General features: G+C 39.8%; 2 protein-coding genes across 3 annotated transcripts; one reads left to right on the forward strand and one right to left on the reverse strand.

Annotated features, from left to right (window-relative positions):
* Positions 1 to 1,063: 1,063 nt before the first annotated feature.
* Positions 1,064 to 10,987, reverse strand: bin2b (bridging integrator 2b). The gene is made up of 12 exons (XM_026346831.1): positions 10,751 to 10,987; positions 8,578 to 8,658; positions 7,740 to 7,794; positions 7,228 to 7,322; positions 5,274 to 5,369; positions 5,011 to 5,118; positions 4,830 to 4,915; positions 4,222 to 4,297; positions 3,971 to 4,053; positions 3,112 to 3,784; positions 2,591 to 2,683; positions 1,064 to 2,432 (listed from the first exon to the last, which is right to left on the reverse strand). The coding sequence occupies exons 1-12, from the start codon at positions 10,841 to 10,843 to the stop codon at positions 2,322 to 2,324; spliced, it is 1,650 nt and encodes a 549-aa protein (XP_026202616.1). The 5' UTR covers positions 10,844 to 10,987; the 3' UTR covers positions 1,064 to 2,321.
* Positions 10,988 to 11,199: 212 nt separating this feature from the next.
* On the forward strand, positions 11,200 to 24,857 carry txnrd3 (thioredoxin reductase 3). 2 transcript variants are annotated; one of them, XM_026346830.1, is made up of 16 exons: positions 11,200 to 11,286; positions 14,497 to 14,557; positions 15,740 to 15,849; positions 16,537 to 16,644; positions 16,891 to 16,963; positions 17,063 to 17,182; positions 17,284 to 17,426; positions 17,522 to 17,637; positions 18,011 to 18,236; positions 18,450 to 18,542; positions 18,939 to 19,015; positions 21,060 to 21,216; positions 21,352 to 21,459; positions 21,782 to 21,877; positions 21,987 to 22,121; positions 23,679 to 24,857. In XM_026346830.1, the coding sequence occupies exons 3-16, from the start codon at positions 15,763 to 15,765 to the stop codon at positions 23,739 to 23,741; spliced, it is 1,602 nt and encodes a 533-aa protein (XP_026202615.1). In that variant the 5' UTR covers positions 11,200 to 11,286; positions 14,497 to 14,557; positions 15,740 to 15,762; the 3' UTR covers positions 23,742 to 24,857. The 2 variants fall into 2 exon arrangements, with proteins under 2 accessions (XP_026202615.1, XP_026202614.1); XM_026346829.1 differs by lacking the exon at positions 11,200 to 11,286 and adding an exon at positions 13,413 to 13,772.
* The last annotated feature ends 2,353 nt before the right edge of the window (positions 24,858 to 27,210 follow it).

Consider the following 27,210-nt stretch of genomic DNA (forward strand, 5'->3'; position numbering starts at 1 on the left):
CTTGGGTTTACTGGTTTCAAGAAGCACTGCCTGATGTTAACCATGCCTCGCAGAAAAGAGCTCTCAGAAGACCTACGATCAAGAATTGTTGACTTGCATGAAGCTTGAAAGGGTTACAAAACTATCTCCAAAAGCCTTGATGTTCATGTGTCCACGGTAAGACAGACTGTCTACAGATGGAGAAAGTTCAATACTGTTGCTAATCTCCGTGGTCATCCTGTAAAGGTGACTGCAAGAGCACAGCGCGGAATACTGAATGAGGTAAAGAAGAATCCTAGAGTGTCAACTAAAGACTTAGAGAAATCTCTGGCACATGCTAACATTTTTGTTGACACATCTACAATAAGGAAAACATCATGGATGTAAGTATGGAGTACATGGGAGGACACCACAGAGGAAGCCATTGCTGTCCAAAAATAAATATTGCAGCACGTTTGAAGTTTGCAAAAGAGCACCTGGATGTTCCACAGCACTACTGGCAAAATATTCTGTGGACAGATGAAACCAAAATTGAGTTTAGAGTTTATCAAACTCATCATTTTGCAGGAAAACCTAAGACCCTCTGTCCGCCAACTGAAGCTCCGCAGAGGATGGGTGATGCAACAGGACAATGACCCAAAGCATACAAGTAATTCAACAAAAGAGTGGCTTCAACAGAACAAAATACGCCTTCTGGAGTGGCCCAGACAGAGCCCTGACCTCAACCCGATTTAAATGCTGTGGCATGACCTTAAGAGAGCCATTCACACCAGACATCCCAAAAAATATTGCTACACTGAAACAGTTTTGTGAAGAGGAGTGGTCCAAAATTACTCCAGATCGTTGTGCAGATCTGATCTGCAACTACAGGAAACGTTTGGTTGAGGTTATTGCTGCCAAAGGTTCACATACTTTTTCCACCCTGCACTGTGAATGTGTACATGTTATGTTCAATAAAAACATGAAAACATATAATGTTTGGTTAGTATTATAATTTATTGTGAGTTAGATGAAGATCAGAGCACATTTTTATGACAAATTAATGCAGAAAATGAAAAAAATGAAATTCCAAAAGTTTTTCTTGTCACTGTATGTGATTCTATGGTGATGTTGACCTGTTAAGTGATTTGTTACATTGGTACAGCTGCAGAATTTGTATGCATGCCATCTTTGTGTGGGTTTTCTCCAGGTGCTCTAGCTTCTTCCCATTGTCCAAAGACATGTATGTTTGGTTCATTGGTGACTTTAAACTGCTCATAGGTGTTAATGTTTGTCTGTCTCTGTATTTCAGTCCTGTGATAGACTGGTGATCTGTCCAGGGTGTACCCCACCTCTCAATCAATGACAGATGACTAGACTCCAGCACTCATGCAACCGTTAAGAGGAAAGGTGGTCAGAATAATGGAGGACAGTGTAAGGCACAACACACAAGCACAAATGGCACAATGTTCTGTTTCCTGTTGTTCAGACAAAATACGTTATATTGTCTTGTATCACATGCAGTTGACCTGCTGGAGTGGGAGCATGTTGTCAGCCCCAGCTGTTTGCCTAAATTGTAACCATACGGAATTCAAGTCTAACCTCAATCAGCAAATCACAGCAATCTGCTTGTAAACCCATGAAACACGAGTGCAACAGGGCTTTGTAGCTACCAATAACTTTCCAAACTGTATCTCTGTGTAGAAACTCGCTTTAATTTCTCATTTCCACACAGTGAAACCGTACTGGAAATGACCCCCAGCTGAGTACATTTTCATCAAAGACAGACCTCTCATCCATAAGCTCTTCACAGTTCATCAGCTAGTGTGTCTCAGATTCTTGGTTTTTATTTTCACATTCCATTCTGGTGAATCATTTTTGCCCTTTCTCAAGCTCAGGCTTTTTATCTGCAGTCTTGCACAAACAGCTTCCTTTATTTACAAAATGCAAACCCTATTTATGGTAGCTTATCTACAGAACAATACAAAACACTGCCACATTTGAAATTCATACACAATGGCATCCTCATGTTTTATTTAGAACTTTATTGGGACATTTTACATACAGACATACAGTCTAGCATTTATATAAAACTATTTTTTTTTTACTTCACAGTGTTTCATAGAAAGACTGAAATTACAAAAAGATCAAAATACTGTAACAAATGTTCTGCAGCTCAGTCACTTTTTTTTTGTTCCAAACGTTACAACTTCATAGCATGTGAGTAACTACGTGGGACATGTACAGCTTCTGCACCCAAAACATATGGGTTCACTCCCTCCATGTTGGTGTGGATGTGTGTGTGTCACCGTAAGAGCTCAGTGGAAGTAAAGAGTAATGCAGACTGAGGAGTGACTATTGCCTCACTCTGCCTGAACAGGTTGGATGAGTTTTTCCGAGAAGATCCCAGAGTGACTTTCTACATCCCTGTGCTGGTTCCAGCTCTCCTCCCTGATCCCCTTCACCAGGCCTTCCTGCCACAAGAAACATTGAGCACATTTAAGGATCTTAGAAGAAAGCGAATCCACCATATTTTAATTTGAAACATTTCTACTGTCAGAATTAAATTGTTAATTGCATATTTTTGAAGAGGGCAGTAGATACTGAATGCTTTAGAAGAACACACACAAACCTCTTGAGCGTCATCAAGCACGAGGATGACGTCTCCCTGTTTGAACTGGAGCAGGCCCTTTTCAGAAGCTGCATGGCTCTCTAATGCCACCCCCTAGTGTAAAACACAGCATACATCAGTGCAAGCAAATCCTAGCTTCAATGCTAAAACTAATGTCAGGTTAACTTAAAAAGGTCACATTCCCTAAACCAGGTTTAGAGATTAAGTATTAATTGGTGCATGTTTGTCAATCATTTATTTAGAGTGTGTGTAGGTGGACTGATGCATTATTTGATGTCTTTCTGCACCCCTGATGAATGTCTCACTTTCAGATCTGTTTTTTGTTTCTATGAAAATATCAGCTCCTAGCTGCTAAAGTTGACTGTGTTGGCTGTTTGGTGCTGAACAGGAAGTCCACATTAGGTTTTTAAAGAAACTCACTGTAAAGCTCAATAGAACTAATGCGAGTTGCAGGTTCAGGTGATTGTCTTTCACGCTGTCACATTGTTTTTTGTTTGTCACATTGTCACATTATTGTTTACCTTGTATAGGAAGCCAGGTGGATTGTGAGAACTGGAGTCCTCTCCTGGCTCAGCTGTCTCCTGAGTTTCTGGCTCTTCCTCTGAGTCCTCCTGTTCTTTGCAAGTTAAGAGGGTGCGCTTGTCTGTAGAGCGAAACGAGATGCGTGGGGCGGGTACAGGTGCAGACTTGGGTTTGGACTCCTCTGAAGGGGGATCAGATACATTCTCCTGCTCAGGACTCTGTGGGACGTCACTGTCTGCAGAATCTGAGGGATTGGACACATCCTGACTAGCAGCCTCTGACTTTGGGACTCCCACCCCGGAGTCGTCAGACTGGTTTGTAGCAAGCTCTGCTTCTGCCTCTGCCACTGCCTCCTCTAGACTTTGAGCTCCTCCTGTTCTCCTGTTGCTGTTCTCACTGTCACACACTGACTGCCTCTTGGGTGTGTTTGTGCCGCTTGAGCTAAGATCAGAGTCTGAAGAGTTGACATCTTTGGATGAGATGCTGCTCTCTTCTGGTAGGCTGGTTTCTTCTGAGATGCTTTGAGCTTGTTGAGCAGGTGAAGAGGGCACGGCGTCCTTTCCATTTTGGGTGGAGGAATGTACGGAGACGTGGTCTGCTGGGAATGCTGTATTGCAGGGAATGGGGTTGGAAATAACCAGGGACTTTCGCTTCTTTGACTTGCCTGAAGTACTATTGGAAGAAGATTTGAAAAAGTAGCATTTGTTACTTGAGATTTAGTGTACATAAAGCATTTCATAAAACTGACCAGTGTCCCAGCACACTGAACCCTTTGGTATTACTTACTTGCAAGACAAGGCATCTCTTGTTAGGAACACTGTAGCCACAGATGAAGAAACATGTACCACAATGCCTTACCTATTCAGACCCTTAATGATGAAAGCTTTTCCCGAGTGTTGAGTCTCCAGTTTCTTCATAATGTTGTAAAGCTCATGGTTCAGCTGCAAAGCAAAGAGTCACATAAACAAACAGCTCAACTTGCAACACAAACATCTCAGTAAATCCAATGCTCAGCTGCAGTAATAACAGTTGTCATGGCATTCTTTACAACATCATTTATTTCACAATACTAGTGCGAGTTGGATGAAATAATCAGTGTCATAACTTACCACACTCATTTCCTTATAAAAGACATCTCTCAGGTTTGATATGTTTTGGAACACTGTCACGTAGCAACCTATACGGCTACAGAGACAAACAAAGACATGTAACTCAATAAGTTCCTGCAAGAATAATGTCATGCTTGTAATTTATGTTATCCATAATGTTTTTGGTGCTGCTGCCAAACCAATACTACATTTAAGAGACCAATACCGTTAAGTGGCTGTTAGGCTAATAAAAGAAAATCTTTAAAACCTCAAAGTGTCGAAGAAGGGTATAAATGGCAGTTTTTAAACTAAAGTAAACAAAGTGTGCAAAACATCAATACGTCATAGCTGAATACCTTACGATTTTAGATTCAAGCATTTGATGGTAGAAATCTTCACATATTGATATTTTGAACATCACCCCATACTTTCCACACACTGTATTGTTAAGCTCCAAGTAGTCCAAGTATGTCTTCATATTTTAAATTTTAATATGCAACAAGACACTTGCACACTAGTTTACCAAACACAGACATGCTTTCCTTTACTTATCATGATTTAAAACTCCACTCTGAGATTCCACTGATCTAAGGCTATGATTATTTGGAACTGTAAATGGTCGAACATACCTCTGATAGAGAACAGGCAACTCCTCCCTCAGCTCGTTATTAATTTCTTCAAAGACATTCTGGGCCTTGTTGAACTCTTCTTCTGCCTGTTAGAAAGCAATTGAAAAACAGATGTATAAAAAAAAAAAAATCGACAGTTGAAACCACTCTATCAGCCAACACGTTATATTATTGATGCCACCTTGGATATTTTGGCTTCATCCTTTTTCTTGGCACTCTGTAAGGCCTCCAGGTGATGACGAGCTGAGTCGTAGTCTACCAGTTTGCGCCCGCGTTTAGCAACCCGTTCCTGAAACACAGGCAGCAGTTTTGCTAAGTAACAATGTCACATTGTACCAGCAGAGGAGAACAGATTATGCCACCATGTGTCATCGAAAATCAGACAGCCAGACATTTGTTTACACCCTTGCAGGAACTGATTCAAGGTAAAAAGAATAAGGTTACCTTGACCTCAGGAAACTGGCTGGTATAGTTCTCCATTGTGCGGACAATCTGGTCACTCAGTTTCTCTTCATAGTCATTCCACAGCAAGTCTTCACTCTAAAAGAAAGCATTGGTATCTTATTAATGCAACTGTGACACATCTTTCCACCTTAATCAAGGCAAATATTTTTAAGTATGGGTATTCAGTATTTTACACAAATTTTATATATTTTTTACCTACACACAATTATTGTGTGTACAGGTCCACTCAGGCCTACAAACCATTATTGCATCTTTCAGCTATTTGTTTTGGTTTTATGGCTAAAACTTTTGGTTAACTCTTACAATTCTCCTCAAGATTGTTTATAGCAAAAGCAGCCTGTTTTTAGTTGTAAAAGCTTTGTTAAACTCCCTGTACAATATGTACCCAGCATCAAACAGACAAGGTTAGCAGCTTTTGGCTGGTGAACATAGAGACTAGATACCTCTCCTCCAAAAGTATTGGAAAAGTGAAGCCAGTTCCTATTTTTGCTAAAGACAAAAAACATTTGGGTTTAACATCAAAAGATGAAGATGAAACAAAAGATTTATTTCCAGTTAGTTACTTCTGTATTTGATACACAACTCAGAAGATAGCAACTTTTGTTTGAACCCACCCATTTTTTATGCGAGCAAAAGTATTGGAAAATGTGACTGATAGATGTGTTTTGTTGTCCTATTAGATTGATTGTTCAAACAATACATAGCACTGAATGTCTACACCAAGTTTCATATTTCGGTTTTGCCTGTTTAAACTGCATTTATAGTTAAGAGGTGTAACCAACATGAAGACCAGAGACCTGTCTATGGGTGAAAAACAAGCAATTGTGAAGCTGAGAGAAGATGGAAAATCAATTAGAGCCATCACACAAACATTGGCCACAGCCAGTACAACCATTTAAAATGATCTGAAGTAGAAAGAAACCATGACAGATATTGAATGGATAAACTAAAAAAGGCCACAGCAGTTGAAAACAGAAACATTGTGAGAGCTCTATAGAAAGACACTTAGTGACATTATCAACAACTTCAGGTGTTAAGGTATCACAATCTACTGTTCACAGAAGACTCGAACAAACAGTACAGACAAAACAGAAAATGCAAACCACTCATTAGTAAGATAAATGGGAAGGACAGGCTGGAATTAGCAAGAGACTGACCTCTCTTTTCCAATACTTTTGGAGGGGAGTGTAAATGGACTTGCCATCATCACACTGTTAAACCTGTAAATATGCATTTGTTTGCCAGTGTGTTCACCATGTAAACTGTACAAGGCCATAAGAGGTCAAACACGTGTTATGTTTACCTTGTTGTGGGGCTTGCCCTCATGGGGCCTAAACAAAAACAAATAAAACAGACTGATGCTGTTTTAGGTCTTGGACTAATGTTTCCAAATGTGTTCATAACGTATGCGGTGTATACACCAAAAGTGTATCAGCTGCATTTTTGATACATGCTAGTTATGATGACTTCTATTTTCAATGTTGCCGCTTACACTGCATGTGACCCAAAGCACACTTTTATGCTTTGAGTTCTTTTTAAAACACTTCTTGGAATGCAAAAAAATTGATAAATACTACTAATACTAATACTATACTAATCAAAATAAACTCAAACTCAAAAAAGCTATTTGGCTACCAATACTACACATACGCGTATCCTTGTAGAGTTAAGGTTATAACACATAACCAATGTTGTTTTTCTTCTTTAAACTTCTTAACTTTAACTTTTTTAACTTTCTTTAACACATTTTCATGACACACCTAATAAAAACAGAAAAGACATCACAACCAGTTTGTCAGTCAAAGCAATTTAGCCTGAAAATTTAGCCTGACTTACTGAAATAACTCAAATATAATCAAATTATCCATCTTTGCACGTCAGCCCTAAAATATAGCTCAATTAAAGACTCTGAAAGACAAATCATGAAACATACATCTGTGATGACAGCAAGGTCCTCCACTCCGTTCCAGTCAGACTCATAGATGTCTCGCAACGTCTGGGACAGCCGCTTGGATGTCTCATGCACGGCTGTGGAAAAACAGCAGGAAATTGAAGTAGCAAAAATAAAATCTTGTAAATGTAATCATGATTCTACATGAATCTCACACAGCATTGTGGCAGTGGTTTTTAGGGTTGCTGCGCTCACAATGAGAAGGTCAGAACAACAACTGGTTTCCTGACTATGCTCACCAAGCAAGAGCAATAGCTGACAACAGAGAAAAGGGTTTCTTGCACATGAAGCGCTAATGCTGTGCTGAGCCTGCTGTTTTTACTGCAGGATTTTATTTGCTATTGTACAACATGGCAACACAGACAGAATTGCAAAAGTCGAAACCAGAGCCAAGAGTAGAAGAAGTTCACTTCCCTTTTATTCATTTACACTACTGAAAAAAGCGGGTTCCCGTTAACACTGTCTTATGTGATGTGCATGCTTTCTGAACCTACCTTTCACTGCTGCATAATAGGCTTTGACATCTTTAAACAACCGGCTTCCATCCACCTGTGAGCGGAAGAGACACACAAGGCAAACAAAAAAAAGCTCAGAGACACCCAGTAACAGTTTCCCCATTGGCATCTCTGCTTCTTACGCTTAATCATTTCCTTGATAAAGTGATGAAATTAGTGCGTTTCTGTTGATCTGCAGACTGCTGCTCATGTTTTTTTTTTTCCCCCTAAGTTTAAAGCTGCATTCAACCCACAATGCAATTTGACCACAAATTCGACTTTAATTAAGTAACAATCACAACATTTGATGTGGTGATGGTAGCGAGGAAGTGAAAGTAGCGTCTTGCCAGCACATAAGACTTCTTTCCTGTGCTCCTCATGAGTTTTTCACTCCAAAGTGTACTGTTGTACTAAACACAGAATTAGCCGTGAGCAACTGAAAAGTGAAACTACAACATTTTCCTTACTGTGTATTGTGCGACATGTGAAAAAAATATGATCACAATGATAATAATTAACTTAAGTGGAAGCTCAGTGCACTGATGCAGTAATTTCCAAAATGCTAACTAATGCTAACGTTAGCAGATACCAGACCAAGTAGCAGCAAAACCTCTGGGTGTAGTATCGTGAGTAATAGTGCCTTTAATTGCTTTTTAATATAACTTTTAACAACTCAACCAAACAACTAAAAAGTTAAGTTTTTTTTTTTACTTGGCACTAATGCCAATGTAATTGGATGTTTTGTTGTGTCTGGGTGAAAAGTGAAGCACAACCATGCCACCATGGACAACATACTGTACGACCTTCTTTTACTGCAATGATAATGTACTCATTGTACCTGTTGTTTGTTGAGGTTCTGAAAACATAGCTCAAACTGTTCGTCCTTGGTCTCCATGGTTTTGCCCAGTTTCTGAAGGACCTGAGAGGACAACAGAGTTAGAGGTTAGACGCATAAAGGTTTCTAGCATTGATAATACCTACTACTAGAGCTACACCGATAAACTGGTCTGATTGATTTAGCAGCTGATATTAGCTCATTGCAGATATATCTGTAACTTTGAATATGTTGGTCAGTTACCACAGTACAGAAATGCCAAACAAGATTTTAGGAAAAAGTTCATCCATGAAGCAGTTTTTCCCCTACTAGAGTGCTGTTTCAGTTAGTGTTTGTCACATTAATATAAAAAAATGTAGGTATGTCCTGATCAAAGTTTTTTTTCCCCCCAATACTGGGCATTTGGGCATAATAGCAAACAAATACTTAGACTAGTTCAGAAGTGAAAAGGGGTCTTCATTGTGCTAACCACAGGCAAAGCAGCAAAAATATCACATTTCTCCAACATGTCAGATTGTCCTGGATACCATTCCATAGGGCTCTGGGACGCATTTGGTCACTTCTGCAGAGTAAACACTACTGCGTCCTCATGAGTTCCAGACAACAATGCTACAGAAAACTACTTCATTAGGAGCAGCAGCTCAGGTGGTAGAGCAGTTGTCGATTTCAGGTTCCTCCTAGCTACCTGTTAAGATGTCCTTGGACAAGACACTGAAACCCTGTAGTGGTGCAGATATGTTCTGTCTGGCAGCTGTCCAACCACAATTTCCCCAAGGGGATCAATAAATGATATATGACTTTTGTAGATTTTTCATTAATGGGGGACGTGGTGTTTGTTTTGCTGTGGTTGCGGCAAGATAGATGTATCTGGTCCCCAGGCTGATGGACCCACCATGTCGCATGTTCTGTAGTTGAACTCTAAACACATGTGTCCTGCTGGACACCTTGGGGATGCATGTATATGGACAGGTGTAACAGGGATGTGTCTCAACTGTCCACTTGTGATCCAATCACCAAAAGACACATTTTAAAAATAAGTGTAAACAGGGTCCTACATGTTTAAATTCCCAAAGAATGACCAGTATTGGCTTTAATAATCTAGTATTGATTGGGCTATAATGACTACAACATAAATAGTACTGGATTAATCTGTCAGCGCTCTCTAGTGAAGAAACAGCTATCTAATCATCTTGAACTTTGTTTGGCATTTCTGTACTGCAGTTTCTTGTTGCTCGAGTACACAGATATGCGTATATACGATACATTACAGTTTTCCACGTTCGAAAAAGAAAAATCTGTAGATCCCAAAAACAGGCTTTGGTCTTACAACATTAAAACACATGCATACTCCAGCCACACACTGTAGTTGCTATTTTGTTAGGTGGAGCAGTAAAATCAAACATGTCAACCACAGACTGAGTGAGAAAGGCTCAGCGAGCAAGAGGAAGTGCACAGTCAGGAAGTGGTAGCTTTTGTGTCCGCACACAGCTGTACAACACTGAACAGTACCATGGTTTACTCTGGTAAGAGAAAGCCAAAGATACTATTTTGCATTGCTGTTGTGCATCAGCATAAGAGTGTGGCAATCATTCACAATCTAACAACAGCAGCTAATAACACATTGGAGACGAGGCTTACAGGGTGTGGTGTCAACAGTGTGCACTTAGAGAGCTTTCGTTGTCTCCTATGATCCTATGAGCTGTATCACAAGTTTTAAAAACTGCTCTTCTGATGAGATCCAGCTACAGGCTTTGACATGACTGGAGCGTTTCAGTATCTTTTACAACTTGGGGACAGACTCAGATAACGGCACTACACGCTGGGAGGGAAAACTGCAACGGCTACACATTTGTATGAACAGAACACATGAGTTTTCTAAATTGCCAGTGTCTTCTAAAGCAGGGGGTGATGACATTAAACCACATTTTCTGCTAGAACACTGTAAGGGCCCTGTCTGTCCTTGTAACATAAGCTGGAGCTCCTTCGGAAATGCCCCGAACTAAGTAATTCTGAGGGAAAATCTGATTTTGTCTTTTACACTAAGCCTCCTTTTGAGCTCAAACCAGCACAGGACAACTGCTTGACAAAACGAGCACAAACAACAGGATGTGTGATGAGTAATCAAAAATGATTAAACTGATCTCAATCTACCACAAAGTTGATTTCTCTGGCTCACCTTCTCCTGAGCTCGACTCAAAGACTTCTGGACCCGTTTGGCAAAGATCCCGGCTCCAGCCTGGAGGTTTGGCCCCGTTTTGTTCTCTGCCATCGTCAACTTTCTCCGGCTTTCTCCTCACTGAGCAATACTCTTTTAGTGCGCTTCCTCTCGAGAATCTGTCTGGTTGATCTGCGACTTTAGCTCAAGGCGGCGGAGGTGGAGCAACAGTACAAATGTCAATACACAGGGACACCCACTGACATACACAAATAGGAGGCGGATCGGCCCAACTGGCAGTTATCTACATCACCATCATCCTCCTCCTCCTCATCATCAGTATCAGTATCAGTGGGAGTCCGCACTTGTTCAGGCTCGTTAGCGGAATTCTGCGCGTCCCAGCCTGTTTTGGAGAAGCTGCTGCCAAACTGAAGCCAGCTCCCCTTTAGCAGTCCGCTAAAAGTGGAAGTGACTCAGTGACACTCACCTGAAAATCATGTGCGCAGATTGCGTTTCTCCGATGATGCAGACCTGATTCAGCAATGTGACGTAGATAGGTGAGCCGCGACCAGCGTCATTGGCCTAAATGGTGCTCTTTGTTTGTTTGTTTGTTTGTTTGTTGTGGAATGTTTTGTTATATTGTGTCTAGTTGACATGGCGGAAACCCAGTTCATGGGATCAACTCCCTTCAGCTGTTAGCAGAAGTAGTAAAAGTACACTTCATATGTAAGAAGAGCAAGAGTAGGCTAGCTACTATACGCACATGCTCTGAGAGTACTATAGGCCTATATACTAATAGGCTACTAAACTGGGAACTAATTTATCACTTATTGTGTGAACAAACTATGGAGAACTATGTTCTCCAGTACCAACAAGTAGGCTACAAACATCTCAGTTACTGTGAAGACAAAGGGACTTTACGACATTCCTCTCTGAAATGTAGTAAATGATTTAAACTTAGAAATACTCCAGTCAAGCACAAGTACCTCAAAATTGCACTTATAGAACCGTACTTGAGTAAATGTACTTAATGACTCACCAACATTGTGTCAAATATGTCTTATTTAATCGTAACTGGGGTATTAGTTTAACTTCTGCTGTACTTCTTACACTGCGTTGAGCTGTTACTGTTTCACCTTCAGGTCCTGTCACTTTTTGATATTTTACTGCATTCATTGATTGAAAAATGACAAAAACATCATGCCACACACAGTAGGCCATAATAGAATAGAATAGTGTTATTGTTATTGCACACAACATACGAAACACTTCACTTTTGTGTTTCACGGGGTCCATAAGTCCAATTCATACTGCACATATGATGATAATCCATGTATAATTTCATATTTTAAGCCAGGTAATTCTCTAAAAGAAATAAACATTGCCTACTTTACACTACCTACTCATTAACAAAGACCAGATGTAGTCATTGGGGTTAGTTGATGAACTTTGCATTTAGCAGCTGAAGACAAAGATATGAGTTGGTAGAGAACAAAACTGGAAAGATGGTGGACAATAACCTATAAATTGCTAAAAACACAGTGCAAATGGCTTGCTAATATTTTTTTTTATTCACTTACTCAAAGTTAACAGCATCTTGGTGTTGTGTTCACAGCGTGTTGTCTCTGCCTCTGAGAAGCCAAATATAATACTGTAGGTATAAAATATAGACTGTATATACAGCTAGGTATTCATTATTTAACGAACAAAGCAGATCAATAGGGAGAGATTATTTCATATTGTGACACTCAGGTCATTTTAGTTTTGATTTTCTTAAATGGCCAGAAAGCCTGCGTTACTTCCTGGAGATGCTGACTCTTTGCATCATGGGAAGTGTAGGATCCAGCAGTCTTTGAGCCTGTCCCACATCAGAGACTAAAAGTGGGAGTATCTGTTGTGAATCTATCAATTTTATGAAGGTGCAGCACACCTGTACTTAAACGCATCTAGCTATTTGGAGTGATATCACTAAGTGTGAACAGAAAATCTCACACCAAAGACAGTAGGCCCTACACTGGCATGTTGAGAGAAAAGTATTTGTCACTATGAGACTATGGCTCTTCCTGCAACTATTACGTTTTTGGGCAATTATCTATACAGTGTTTCGAGATACTGGAAATGACCATGGTAATATAGTGAGACAAAATACTTTGCAGGATCGGTGATGTTCAAGCTGGGACTTTCATGAGTAGGTCAAAGTTCGACAGTGGCAACAGTGCACCTTTCACCTGTCATTCGCTGCTTTCGTCGGCAGATGGCGCCGAATGACCAACAATTTGATCAACACTCTACAAATGGCGGTATCGTAAGATAGCAACCTGAACTGCTGCAACTAAAGTGACCTATTAGCACTTGCCAACTTTATCTTTACTTGGTAACTAAATAAAACCTTACATCTATGCTTACATCAGCGCTTCATTTCTCTTTCCAGCGGCGTCTAATACGTCACCTTATTGTACGTTCCCGCAAACATTTAAGTCTTTATTTTTGACACACATTAAAGTACTTTAGTTTCACCATAAATATTCCCCGGAAATAATAGTTTTGTGCGATTACGGCATGTAAAAGCCAACCCTGTGACGTATACGTGGGTGTGTGTGGTTTGAAGCACGGGGTTGGCCGTGTGGGCGGAGTTGTTGCAGTTGATAATTATTAGGAGCGAAACAATCGGTGAACAAGGAGACACAGATGGAGTGCACCCATCGTAGACAAGGCATGGTAAAGGGGTTTGGCGCGGTTGGTGCGATAGCTGCTGACAGCGGAGGGAGAGGCTAGACGTGAGGATCGGCTGCTGAAAGGACAAAGACTCTTTCTTAGTTATTTATTAAAAGCGGCCACTCGACGCTGGTTAAGTCGGCGCTTTTCCAGTCTTCACTCAGCCGTCTTTAAAGCTTGCCGGGTGCAGGCAGGCGGAAATACATTGACAATGCCGCCCGTCAAAAGTGACTCCGGGAAAAATGAACTCAAATCTCGGATACAGCATCTTATTGACTCTAACCAAGTGGTCGTTTTTAGCAAAAGCTACTGTCCATATTGTGTGAAGGTAAGGTTTGTTTCATCGAAGCTTAAGCCGGTCTGTAACTTCTCCCGCGAACCACACGGGTATGGTCTAATTGCTGGTTTGCCGTGCTACGCTCGGCAACAAGCAACTTCTGTTGGTTGGCGGTCGAATGTAAAGTTAATATCCGTCGTTATAAACATTGGTAAATTCCCGGAAAAACGCGGATGTGGATATTAAATATGAGTTATCAACTTAAAATGATTAGTCGCTAATCTGACTGTGGTTGCAGGTCTTACAATAGTTAGTTACATAATATGCTGTGCTGTCCATAGCTAACTTAACTTGAAACCGAGCTAGTTAATGCTATTTCTGACAACGAGAGAAAGTTAATGGCTCACTGTCAAAGAGACACTTGACAGCTTCTTTAAAGTTCTCCGCTTATAATTGTTTATATTTTATTTATTTATTTATTTATTTATTTATTTATTTATATCGTCGTATATATATATATATATATATATATATATATATATATATATATATATATATATATATATACACACGACGACGACTTTGGAGCTTTAGCTACCTTAGCTAACGTTTAAGGAGAGTAGTGAGGGAGGGCTACGCTTGGTGTGTGACGCGAAGTTAGATGTCTAATGGGAATGGGTGTGAGGGGTTATATTGTATTGTTCATGTGGAAAGAAGGCATTATACAACAAAAGCAAAGGGCATTTAACTTTTTTTTTCCTTTGTGGTATTATAGGTGAAAGATCTGTTCAAAGAGCTGAAAGTCGAGTGTAACGTGGTGGAGTTGGACCTGCTTGGTAAGATGGAGATGCTTTGTTCAGCCAGAAAAAACACTGCTTTATAGCATGTTGTAATTTTGTTAATGTAATGCTAACAATGTTTAAAAATTTAGCGAGTTATAGTAGCAGACTGACATTTAATTAAAAAAAAATTATAATTTATAAATAATTTTTAACGCCAGCAGATGTTAAAGTGTTATTAATAGGTACTGAATGAATCGGGGAACTCCAGTCCGGGGAACAAAACCAAACATGTACCTTCTGCAAAGGTCTTTCTCCTTTATCTGACCAAATAAACCTTGATAGTCAAGCAGATGTTGTTTAATGTCACATTAACAACAATCAGAAATATATTTCCGTCTCCCTGTGTCTATATTAGTCATTTGAAACAGTTAAGTGACAGATATTTGTATATTCTTTATGTGAGGTACACATCCTCTGCGCTCTGTGTGTTGTAATTCTGTTTCTTATACATAGTCTTTGTTCACCAGTGTTGTCAGCTTGTTAAATTGTCCTTTGCTATTCTTCCATGAATCCAAATTTCTTCCATCACATTAGAAAACTGCCATCCATGACATGGCAGTTTTAATGTTATTACCCCAGCCTTTGCTCTGGTCTTCCTTTGCTGCAACACAAAACATGCTGAGTCACTCACTCAGCATATCCTGGCCTCCTGCCATATCTCGGTGAACTCAACCCTTTCTGGGCTGTCTTACAGAATCCTTCTTGCCTTGCTCTCAGGTGTTGCGTCATAGCTACTATGATTATTAATTCATGTTGAGAATAACATAGATGTAAGATCAGCTGAGGAAACTGTTTATTAGTATGTAGCATTGTAGCTGCAGATATCAGCTACATTGACACTTAAAATTAAACAGCATTTATCGGTTTGAATCAGTGGGAATATTAAGCAGGTAACCATCACTACAATGTCGTTTTGTGTATTAGAAAACCCTGATGGGTTAAAACAGTCTTAATGCTGAGTTAAACTAGCATAACTATTGTTTAAGTACTCTGAGAAACTCTGAGGTTTGCTGATACAGAATTTGTGAACTCTGTTGATTAACCATTTCATGTCACGGCACTCTTCCTCTCTTTTTTGTGTTTTTGCATATGCAGTTTTTGTATTTATTCAAACATGACATTTCACAAATACAATCATATGAATAGCAGATTGATTGGTTTAACTTTTCTCTCTAGAGGATGGAACCAACTACCAGGACATGCTGCTTGAGATGACGGGGCAGAAGACTGTTCCTAATGTCTTTATCAACAAAACACACATTGGCGGCTGTGACAAAACAATGCAGGTGCGGAATAGATTTGTGTGTATAACTATGTACAATTGAGCCTGTTGGGTTTATCAGCAGTTCAGTCAGGTTTTTAAGCTAAATTATTATTATTATTATTATTATTATTATTATTATTATTATTATTGATATATGAATAAGTGACTCATGAAGTGCAGCGTGTTCTTTCTCCCAGTCATAGAGAAACACAGTAGACCTTTTTATCACAGCAGATGTGCCACAAAAGAAATGTTGTAACTGGTAACTTTCAGGTGGAAAAAAATATGATGAAGATAGTCGTAATACACTGATAATCTGTGAGGATTTGTGGAGAGACAGCCATAGTCAATTTGTCTGTGTATGTGGAGAGTTAAACTATGACCCTGACTTTTTCCTAAGGTGAGATCTTTAATTGTCCTATTTTGGAACATTTATTTCACTAGGACAGATAAGAAGCAGATTTTTATTTGTTATTTTTTTATTACTCAAAATTATGACTTGAGTAGTAAAGTAGTTGCTGCTTTATTTTCTGTGCAATTGACTAAAAAATTAATCAAATGTTCACAGCTGTAGTTGACTTTATGGCAAAACGGCTTGGTTTGCCATTCACTAGAAACTGCCTTATTTGCGTTGTCTTGTGAAGATTTGTTGCGTTTCAACATGTATATACACAAGTGCTGTATTGATCACTGTTGTGTTCATGCTCAGGCCCATAAAGACGGCAGCCTACAGCAGCTACTAAATGGAGAAAATGAAGCTTATGACTACGACTTGATCGTCATTGGAGGAGGGTCTGGAGGTCTGGCCTGCTCAAAGGTAACAAGAATAGCTGCACTACATTTAGTGTATGATCTGTAACAACTTTATTGTAGTGGCTGTTGCTTTATTGTGTAATTTTGTAATTGGCCATTGTCAGAGAAATGCAGAGGAACTAAAGCTGATGTTGAAATGAGTAACCACTGTTTGAGCCATTAAGTATTTCATTGCATATCGATTGCAGAAATATATTAGTACATTTCAGATAACGTAATGTTTCAGTAACACCGGACCTCTTAACAATAGGAAGCTGCGTCTTTGGGGAAGAAGGTCATGGTATTGGACTATGTTGTGCCCACACCAAAAGGAACTACGTGGGGTACGATTTTTTTTTTTACTTCATGTCATGTTGATTGGATGTGATTTGGTTTGTAATTGACCGCTTCCATTTGTCTTTGTGCTCTGCTGCGGTGATCAGGTCTCGGTGGAACATGTGTGAACGTGGGCTGCATTCCCAAGAAGCTGATGCACCAGACAGCCATGCTTAGCACGGCCATACAGGATGCTCGCAAGTTCGGCTGGGAGTTTGACGAGTCAGGTAAGGGGTCAGAGCAGCAACCCAGAAGGTCATCGATAGGCCAGAGGCAAGCCTTTACGGTAGTCTGCTGATTACATGATGGTTGTTGTGTCTCTCATCAGTGACACACAACTGGGAGACAATGAAGACAGCAGTGAACAACTACATCGGCTCATTGAACTGGGGTTACAGGGTGGCACTGAGAGACAAGAACGTCAACTATGTCAATGCATATGCAGAGTTCATTGAACCACACAAAGTCAAGGTAAATGGGTAGCTGGGCTAAGCAGGATAATAATGTATAAAATACAGTGAGTATTTTTTATGTTTGCTTCACTTGTGTTTGTTGTTTCTTCACAGACAACAAACAAGCGAGGAAAAGAGACATTTTACACAGCGGCTAAGTTTGTCATAGCAACAGGCGAGAGGCCACGCTACCTGGGCATCCCTGGAGACAAGGAGTACTGCATCACCAGGTGAGAGCATATTGCCAAGTGCACAGGGAATTTAACACCACTAGTGCTATCTAATGACATGGCGTGTTAGCTGAACCCTCATTCAGAACTTAGTTCAGCTGATATCTGGCCTAGTGTGATCTCTAAAACACACCTGGACATGGGCAGGCCCACTGTCCTCCCAGCTGTCTAAATGTAATGTAAGATTAATCTTCAGGTCTCATTAGTGATTATACTGCAGTTGTGGAAACCTACAAATCTATGCAGCTCACTTAGTTCCAGGAAGCCTTAAACCATAGATGGTTCACAAAAACAATTAAAGAGAGAGGTTGTTTGTGTTTACTTCACACACAAAGTGTCAAAGTGACAACCCTGCTCTGTGTTTGTCCAACAGTGATGACCTTTTCTCACTACCCTACTGCCCGGGAAAGACCCTGGTGGTTGGGGCGTCGTATGTGGCTCTGGAGTGTGGAGGTTTTCTGGCCGGCCTGGGTCTCGATGTCACCGTCATGGTTCGTTCCATCCTACTTAGGGGCTTCGACCAGGACATGGCCAACCGTGCTGGTGCATACATGGAGGAGCACGGTGTAAAGTTCATCCGCAGATTTGTCCCTGTCAAGGTGAGCGTAGTGTACCCAACGACGTAAGTGAAGGTGGTAATACCACTCATCAAACTAAACTCCACTAGTAGCAAATGCAACAGACAACAGACTTTGGTCTGTGTCTGTGTGTGTAACCAGGTTTATTGTGCTACTATCTTGCATCATCAGTCCCATCTATCAGCTTTATGTCTAAAATGAACCCTTTAACTTTCCTGTGTCTGTCTGTGTCAGATAGAGGAGCTGGAGGCAGGATCTCCTGGCAAACTAAAGGTGATAGCTAAATCCACAGAAACCGACGAAATCATCGAGGGAGAGTATAACACTGTATGTACTGATCTGTTTCTTCATCCCTTACCTGTCCCATTAATCACTTTTCTAGAATACCTCGCTCCAGCAGCAAACAGTCAACAGATATCGGACGCTGAATACAAAGTAACACGAGTTTCTTGATTTAATATTTAACGTTTAATTTTGTTGGGTTATTGTATATTTCTCTGCTATCACTAATCCTTATATTTAGATGCCTAATGAAAAATAAAATAAATCTGTTTCCAAAAGCAAGAAAGCAGCCATGTTATGTTCAGCAGTTATACATGGTGTTAATATGATGCAGTTCCATTTTCTTTTCCATTTCTTTCCTTTTCTGTTCAAGTAAAGCTCCTTTAACATCACAGTCTGATGCCTTCATTTTAATTAACCATCTAATTGTTTGTTCATCAGGTGTTGATAGCAGTGGGCCGAGATGCATGCACAGACAAGATTGGCCTGGACAAGGTGGGGGTCAAAGTTAACCCCAAGTAAGTTTATTGTCACACTCAAGTTTTATTTTATCTATTTTATTTTTTTTACCTGCGTCTGTTGCTCTACGTCATATGTGTCAAACTCACGGCCCGCGGGCCACATCCGGCCCTGCGTGTAATTATATCAGGCCCGCGAGATCATTTCTATATTATTGTTATTAATGGCCCGGCGATATGAAGCGCTAGTAACACAATAAACTACAGATCCCATAATGCAGCGCTTCAGCTACCTTGCCGAACACATTCCGCGTTAATTAAGTCTAGTTTATGATGCTGCAACTTATTATGAAGTTTGTCCTCATGATGCCAAGTAATGTTGAACCATATCGTTACAACGGTGTTCGCAAATACGCACTTTGCTGATAAACTGAGTTCTCACGGACCTTTGGTGACTTTAACGAACAAGAAAATAATTTTGCCGTCGATGTGGAAACTGCACCTGTGCAGATTCAGATGGAGCTGATTGAGCTGCAGTGTAATGACTGAAGGTAAAGTACGACACTGCAGGACCCGCACAGTTTATTCACTCCATTCCCGCAGAATTCTCCGTCCACATGCGGCTCGAACCTTGTTTATATTTAGTAGCACAAATCTTAGTGAGAAGCTGTTCTCAGTGATGAAGACTAACAAAACAGCACACAGGAGTCATCTCACTGGTGAGAACCTACAGTCCATCCTGAGAATCTCCACAGCACAGAACATCACAACAAATATAAACAAACTTGTTGACAACAAAAGATGCAGCTCTAATAAAATAACATAAGAGCAAAGACAACTGAATGATTTGATTTGTTATTGCTGAAAAGCACAAATTTTATTTATATTTCCAGGTTTTGTTATGCAGCATGTTCACATTTTGAATTTGTATAATTTTGACAGGATATATTTTTATGGAGAGCAAAATCTTTTGGGATATTTAAAATTTAAGTTTATTTTTTATATAAAATGACATAAGATTAAAGAAATTTTAATATTTGTTCTTTTAATGTTTATTTTATTTCTAAGTTGTATAATTTAGACAGGATATATTTTTATAGAGAGGAAAATGGTATAAGTTATTTAAGGTTTATGTTAAAAAAAAGTTAAGTTTTAAAAGTTTTAGTGTGCTCAGTAAATGTTTATCCTGTTCGGCCCGCGACCTAAAGTGTGTTTTGGATTTTGGCCCCCTATGCAATTGAGTTTGACACCCCTGCTTTACGTGTTGCAGGCTTTGCCTTGATGATTCATGAACAGTCATGGTGTTGTTGCTGCATTCTCATGGCTCTCTGCAGGGGTGGTGCATGAATGCACTGGAGGACTTGCCAGGGAGATAGAATGAGGGGGGGGTATTATTAGTAAGAATAGAACAACCTTTCACAGTCTTCACAAGTGTCATCATTTTGCATTGTCTCTACCCTTTGATCAGACAAGGTTTGACTTAAACACTGATTAGATTTTGCTAGTGATTTATTTTTTATGCTGACATTACAGGTGGTTGTAGCCTTTTTATTGAGAATGTAGTCCTTTCACTGTTTTGTGAAGGACTGATTCAGCTTATGAGGAAAAAAGGGATCAAGACAGCATGTAGCCAGCTTAAAGGAGTGCTCAGAGTCATATGACTGTAGTAATATTCAGATAAAGCCAGCACACAGGCTTTATAACCACTTCAGGGGCCATCAGCAGCACTTGTTCTGTTGCTGTACAGTGTCAAATGTCAGTAGTTTATATAAATGTACAGTAGCTCTGCTGAACATGATCATAGACCTGGGTAATTGGATCCCTGCCATGTGATGGACAGACTGCCACTATTGTTCATATCAGCTCAATGTGTGATTCACCCATCTGCCTGTTCCATTACCTGTGCAATCAGAGTCAGTGTTTTGCATGCTCTGAAGTGACCCGGTTACTGTAAATCCACATCTGAATACATCTATCTAGGGATATCTCGTTTCTCTTATTCCCTACCCTGGTTAGAGTAACCCGCATTCTTCCACATGTCATTTAAAACAAATCAGCTCACTGTAACTGGGTTACTTGCTCACACTTTCTGTACTACCCCCAGAAATGGAAAACTTCCAGTAAATGACGAAGAGCAGACCAATGTGCCCCACATCTATGCCATTGGAGACATCCTGGAAGGGAAGTGGGAGCTGACACCTGTGGCCATCCAGGCTGGCAAGCTGCTGGCACGCCGCCTTTACGGGGGATCAACAGTCAAGGTAGGCATAAAGAGGCACTTGGATGTACTTGCTGAAAGCTAGCTTCAATCTTCCTGCCTTCAGGTATCACTGGGTGATTTATGCAATAGCAGGAGGATTTATTTCATAAACATTAGTTAACTGTCTGTTTTGCAGTGTGACTACATCAACGTACCCACAACTGTTTTCACCCCGCTGGAGTATGGCTCCTGCGGTCTGTCAGAGGAGAGAGCCACTGAGCTCTATGAACTGGCCAACATTGAGGTAACAAACTCTCACACACAGTCATCTGAATCATGTATGATTGATATAGTTTCATCTGAGTGTAAGCCCTGTATATCCCTAAGAAGATTTTATACTCTGATATAAGTTGAAAGAAATGTGTAAAGAACGTGTCTTTTCAGATTGGTTCTTTCTGAGGTTTCCTTCAAGCTCCTGCTTGCAGCCCGACAATGTTACAACCAGAACAGACTTGGTGTATTACTACAGAGTTGTGCAGTGATATTAGCTTTCTAGTACACCCAGATATTGACTACAGAATATTACAAAAAAAAAAAACGTAACTGTTTGTGTTCTCTTTGGTCAGGTTTACCACAGTCTGTTCTGGCCTCTGGAATTCACTGTTCCCGGCAGGGACAACAACAAATGCTACTCAAAGATCATCTGCAATAAACTGGACAATGTAAAATTTGTATTATTTTTATTAATCTTTTTGTATTTATTCAGAGATTGTAGCAGTTCCTCATTGCGCCACATGAATGCTAATGTATGTTTGTGCTGTCACGCTGTAGGATCGAGTCATTGGGTTCCACTACCTGGGGCCAAATGCAGGAGAGGTGACGCAGGGCTTCGGTGTAGCCATGAAATGTGGAGTCACCAAAGAGCAGCTGGACAGCACCATCGGCATCCACCCAACATGTGCTGAGGTTAGAAGACAGCGCTGTCATCATTCATATACCATAAGCAAACACAATATTTTCAAGACAGAGAGATGTTCACCCCAGGCATCCTTAGAATCTGGTCTGAGCTTAAGCACTTCTGTTTGGAAGAATGGTCCTCCTGGACTCTCTGCATGGGTGGTTGCTTGAATGCACTGGAGGACTTGCCAGGGAGATAGAATGGGGGGTCTTCCCTGGTGTCATCATTTTGCATTGTCTCTGCTAATTTTGACTTAAACACTGATTAAATTTTGCTAGTGATTTATTTTTTATTTTTTTATTAGAGGTTCTATTTGGAAGAATGGTCTAAAGTTCCTACTGGATTTGTGCAGATCTAATCCACAGTAACAGGAAGTGCTTGTCTGAGGTTATGCTTTGTGTCCAAAATGAAAAATATGACCTACCTTATATGTAGGATTTAAGCTTAGCAACATGGAAAACATCTGAATAGAAAAATTCCTACATTACTCAGAAAAACTGCACATTCATATTCATATCGGGGAAAAAAAACAGACTCTATAATGTGCTACTTGGCAAGATATATGATGCCCATGTACACTGTTAGCAGTGATTATTTCAGAGAGTGATCATCCTGGACAAGAGATACCAGCTGTGTCTCTGCCTGAGCTAAAGAATCCACAGAATGATCAGTAATCTGTGCATTTTCCTTGATAACCAACCTAGTAGACATGTGACTTTTTCTTCAAAGAGGACATGAAAGATCACAATTTACCAGCTTAGATATTATATAAACTTATCTTTCATATTTGTGACTTTGGTGAAGATCAGACCACTTGTCTTGAATTTATGCCTCATAAATTTGAGCATAAACAGTGCTGTTACCTTATCTTGTAACTGATACATTTTCTAGATACGTTTAGACTGCGTCAATATTACTGGTCGTTACTAAATGGTAATTATGAAGCAAGCTATAGCAAAAGCTAAGTTCAAAGTTTCTACTTCCAAATATGATTTTTCAGCACGTTTATTAGCTTTGCTAAGGGGTTACCAGCATTTGCTTCCTTTAGAAATATAGCAGAATACTGGCAGCATTAACTTTAATTATTAATATGTGCTTTAAGGGTCTGATAGTCTTTTATCGTATAGTGGGGAAAAATAAAGGGTTTTATTTCATTTGTTCCAAATATTAAAGTGAATTAATATGTAAATGTGTTTCATGTTGTACATTAATTAGCCTCATGAATCCTGAAAGATCTTAGTACTTCTCATTTATTGTGTTAATGTAGTGTGCTGATAATTGCAGCACATTAAGCAGCTCAAGTGCCTCTTGTTTGATGTTTTGCATTACTTTCATTTTCAATTAAGAACAGGCTTTGACCCACATATCTTCATTTGAAATTAAGGATATTATGGTCACCACCATGTATTATTCTGGTCCCCTACCTTCTTATTTAAGTAGACATTTGCACACCGTAATGTTCGCTTGCATCAGAAACTTCAGGTAGTCTTAAAAATGGTTTCCATTCCTGAAATGTGTTTAAAGAAGCTGCACTATCTGACTTGTGTGTCTGCTTACTCTTTCAGATCTTTACCACTTTGGCTGTGACCAAGACGTCCGGTGGAGACATCAACCAGGCAGGTTGCTGAGGTTAAACCCTGCTCTTTAGCCGGCTGCTCTCACATTAGACCTGCCAACCTCTCTCATCTTAGTTCCCAGTGAGTCTTAAGTTCAGCCTCATCACCTCTGGCTGCTCACTTTACAGAGCAGTTGTTTCTCAGGATAAACTTAACACCATAGCCAACACTGAAGCAGTGAAATTGCTCATTTAGGCTCACTGGGAGCTACGAGACAGGTGGAAGAAGCAAGGACTGAGCATATGCGAGTCTGGCTGAGGTAGTTTAATGTGAGGGCAGCCTGCTGAACAGCGGGGTTACTCTCCTGGCCTCCACCAGTGTGTTCCTCTTAGAGGAGCACCAGCACACTACCACTAAGTGTGTGTGGTGCTGTTAGTGACGTCCTGGCTCGTAACCCAAAATATTGAGGTGGGCAAGGATCGATGTCCCTCTGCAGAAGCACCTAGTGGTCACCTGAACCCTTCGTCCAACACCCCAACTTTAATCACTTAGACATTCAGCTCCTACTATACACGTGGTGTACAGGCTGGATTTGATGTTAGTAAGGCAGGATAGAATTGTAAATAGACGCATGGCTTTAAACTCTGGTCCAGCTTGTGATGTAAAAGCGTACTTACTCACAGGTGACTCAGTTAAATGTCATCATGTCTCATCATTCCACACATTCCTCCAACCAGGTCTTTGAACATTTGAAATTAAAATATACATGTTGCTGTTAGTACTGGTCTTTGCTGTGTTGGAGGCATAAGCGGTTTCTGCCTTCTATTTCTACCATTGCGTTTATCTAAACAAGGTGAGCTGCAGAGCTGGTCAGGAGCCACCAAGTGAACACCTTTCAAACCTGCATCACACTTCGAGACCAGATTAAATGGAAAAGACGACCTGAATAGTCCTGAATGTAGAGTAAAACAAGTTTATGCTATACCTTAATTTAATCCTTGTTTGGTTCAACCTGCTGTTTGCCTCTGCATTATGTATATGTAAAAGATAAATTCAGTCTTCTAGAGGACAGTATTTGGACTGCCTTCAGTGACTGGGTCTGGTCATCTATATCAATGACTTGTTTGTTGTGTCAAACCACTGTAGATTACTTCCCTCAACATTTAATAAAGGAGGAATGCACACTCATTTTTCTCAGCCTCTTTTATTTGTTTATTTTACTAGTAAAAAAATACCATGATGAAAACGTTTGACATAAACATTTCTGATGTGACGTGTTATTGCACAAATACATTAACTTTTAAAATGGATTTTAACAGGTTGTTAGATATTTTACATCATGTCATAATGTCTCATATTATACCGAACACTTGCTGCAGTGCAGAATCATGACATATTACCAAGCAAGCAAGCTAACAAGCTGGTTTGGTATGAGCTTCATTGCACCGAAATAAAGAGACAGAAAAGGAAAGAAAGGAAAATCTTTTTCTGCTATAACCAAAGAACAATATTTATATCTGTTCTGATGTAAAGTTACTACTAAAAAAATATCATGATGAAAACGTTTGACATAAACATTTCTGATGTGACGTGTTATTGCACAAATACATTGACTTTTAAAATGGATCTTAACGGGTTGTTAGATAATTTACATCATGTCACAATGTCTCATATTATACCGAACACTTGCTGCAGTAGTTTTAATAATGCACAGATGAGGAGGGTGGCCTGTACACAGGTACAGTGGATCAAAAGAATGCTGTTAAAGTGGTCAGTCTATTTACAACATCTACATCAGAGAGCACAGGAGAAACAATAGCATTATTTCCTGTGGGGGTGTGTGTTTCTGTGCGACTATTCAGCCTCGACAAGTATCGGTCGTGATGAATAGCACCTGGGCTGGTGTGAAGCCTTTGTTGGGTTCACCAGCTCACATCTGAAAACGCTGTCACCTGCACAGGCTACCATGGCAACCTGGGCTTTGATGAGTATTATTTGGCTGATACCCATTTTATTGAGGGCAGTTTATCAGTGATATAAGCGAGCGGATTCATTGGTGTTTGTTATTTCAGTAGCACACGAAACAACAGCAGAGGTTGAAAGCTGAAATATACCTGAGCTCCTCATACATGTGTAATGCACAAATATGTACACTGGAGATATTAGATGTTCACTAAGAAAAAGGAGCTCCTTTTGTAGTGATTTTGCATCACTTCTTGTGCATTTGGTGTTTGACTGTGGTCAACTTGTGCCTCTTTGTAGTTGTCTTGCATGTGCATCTGTGGTCAAACCCAAAAATCATGTTCATTTTGCATCTCTTTGTGCCTAACAATGTTACCAATTAACTCTCTTTGTAGTTATTTTTAGTTAAACGTTGTTGGTTTTTTGTTTTTGTCTATCTATTTATGACATTTAATCAAAAACTACAAATTAAGTACAGTTTTGAGGTATAGGTACTTTATTGTTGCTTTTATTTCACTCAGTACATTTATCTGACAGCTGTAATTACTTTGCGGATGCAGACTCTAAGAACAAAATACAATCAGTTAATTAACTCCGATGTCCACTATTATTATGGACGCACTACTTGTCACCTGTGATAAAGTAGTTGAAAGTAGCTCCACCTCTAGCAGCTGCTGTTTTTGTCACCATAGTAAGACAGATCTGGTTTGTAGTTTCCACAATTCACATTTTTATTATGACTAACAAAAGGGTCCATGTCTGAATAGAAAAAATTAAATTAAATGTTGGTGATTTTTCAAAGTAAATACATGAAAATCAGGTTCATGAATAAACATTTTAGATTTCTGACGCCTTAGTTATGAGACACGTGGAACAAATCTATACTAGACCTTGAACAGTATCAATTACACATTTGTTTTATCAGTAACCCCAGAGGAATATATTAAATTGTACTGAAAGTAAATTTTAGTTTATTTACATAGTACTTAACATGAATGTAGAAAGTGAAGTGGTAGCCTACTTTTTGTCTTCTGCCAACTGTGGTTCTCCATAGTGTACACTTAAATATGTTCATATGATCTTAATTCTAACAATCAGCAAACTCTTAACCAGGACGTAGACACATGTTGAAGTTTCTCTGTCTTGTTATAATATCTTGCAACAACCAAACTGCAACAGTTGCAAAAAATTCAGTCTTTTTACTCAACATCGTCCAATAAGGAAGTGACATTTGAAGCAGCTTGTGCTGGAACCAGACCAGTAACAAAACACGGTGGACTTCAGTCTCTTCCGCTATCACTTATCTCTTTGCTTCCCTGGACTACAACTGGTATTATCTGTTTGTAGACAGCTAAGACCTTTGTAATTATGTCAGTTATCTTCTAAAATGTCACCAACATGACCCTGGTTTGAAAGCGCATTTCCTTTGACTCCTGCTTCACATAGCTGCTCCGTAGATGAGGTAGTTCAGGCTAAAGTATTTCGGTAAAGCTAGAGGTTGGCAGCAGGAAGCTCTTTGCTGGCGATGCAGAGTTTAACCACAGAGAAATCAGAAGTCATTCCTGTCTCATTATGACTT

This window comes from Anabas testudineus, chromosome 5, assembly GCF_900324465.2.
Source record: "Anabas testudineus chromosome 5, fAnaTes1.2, whole genome shotgun sequence".
NCBI lineage: Eukaryota > Metazoa > Chordata > Actinopteri > Anabantiformes > Anabantidae > Anabas > Anabas testudineus.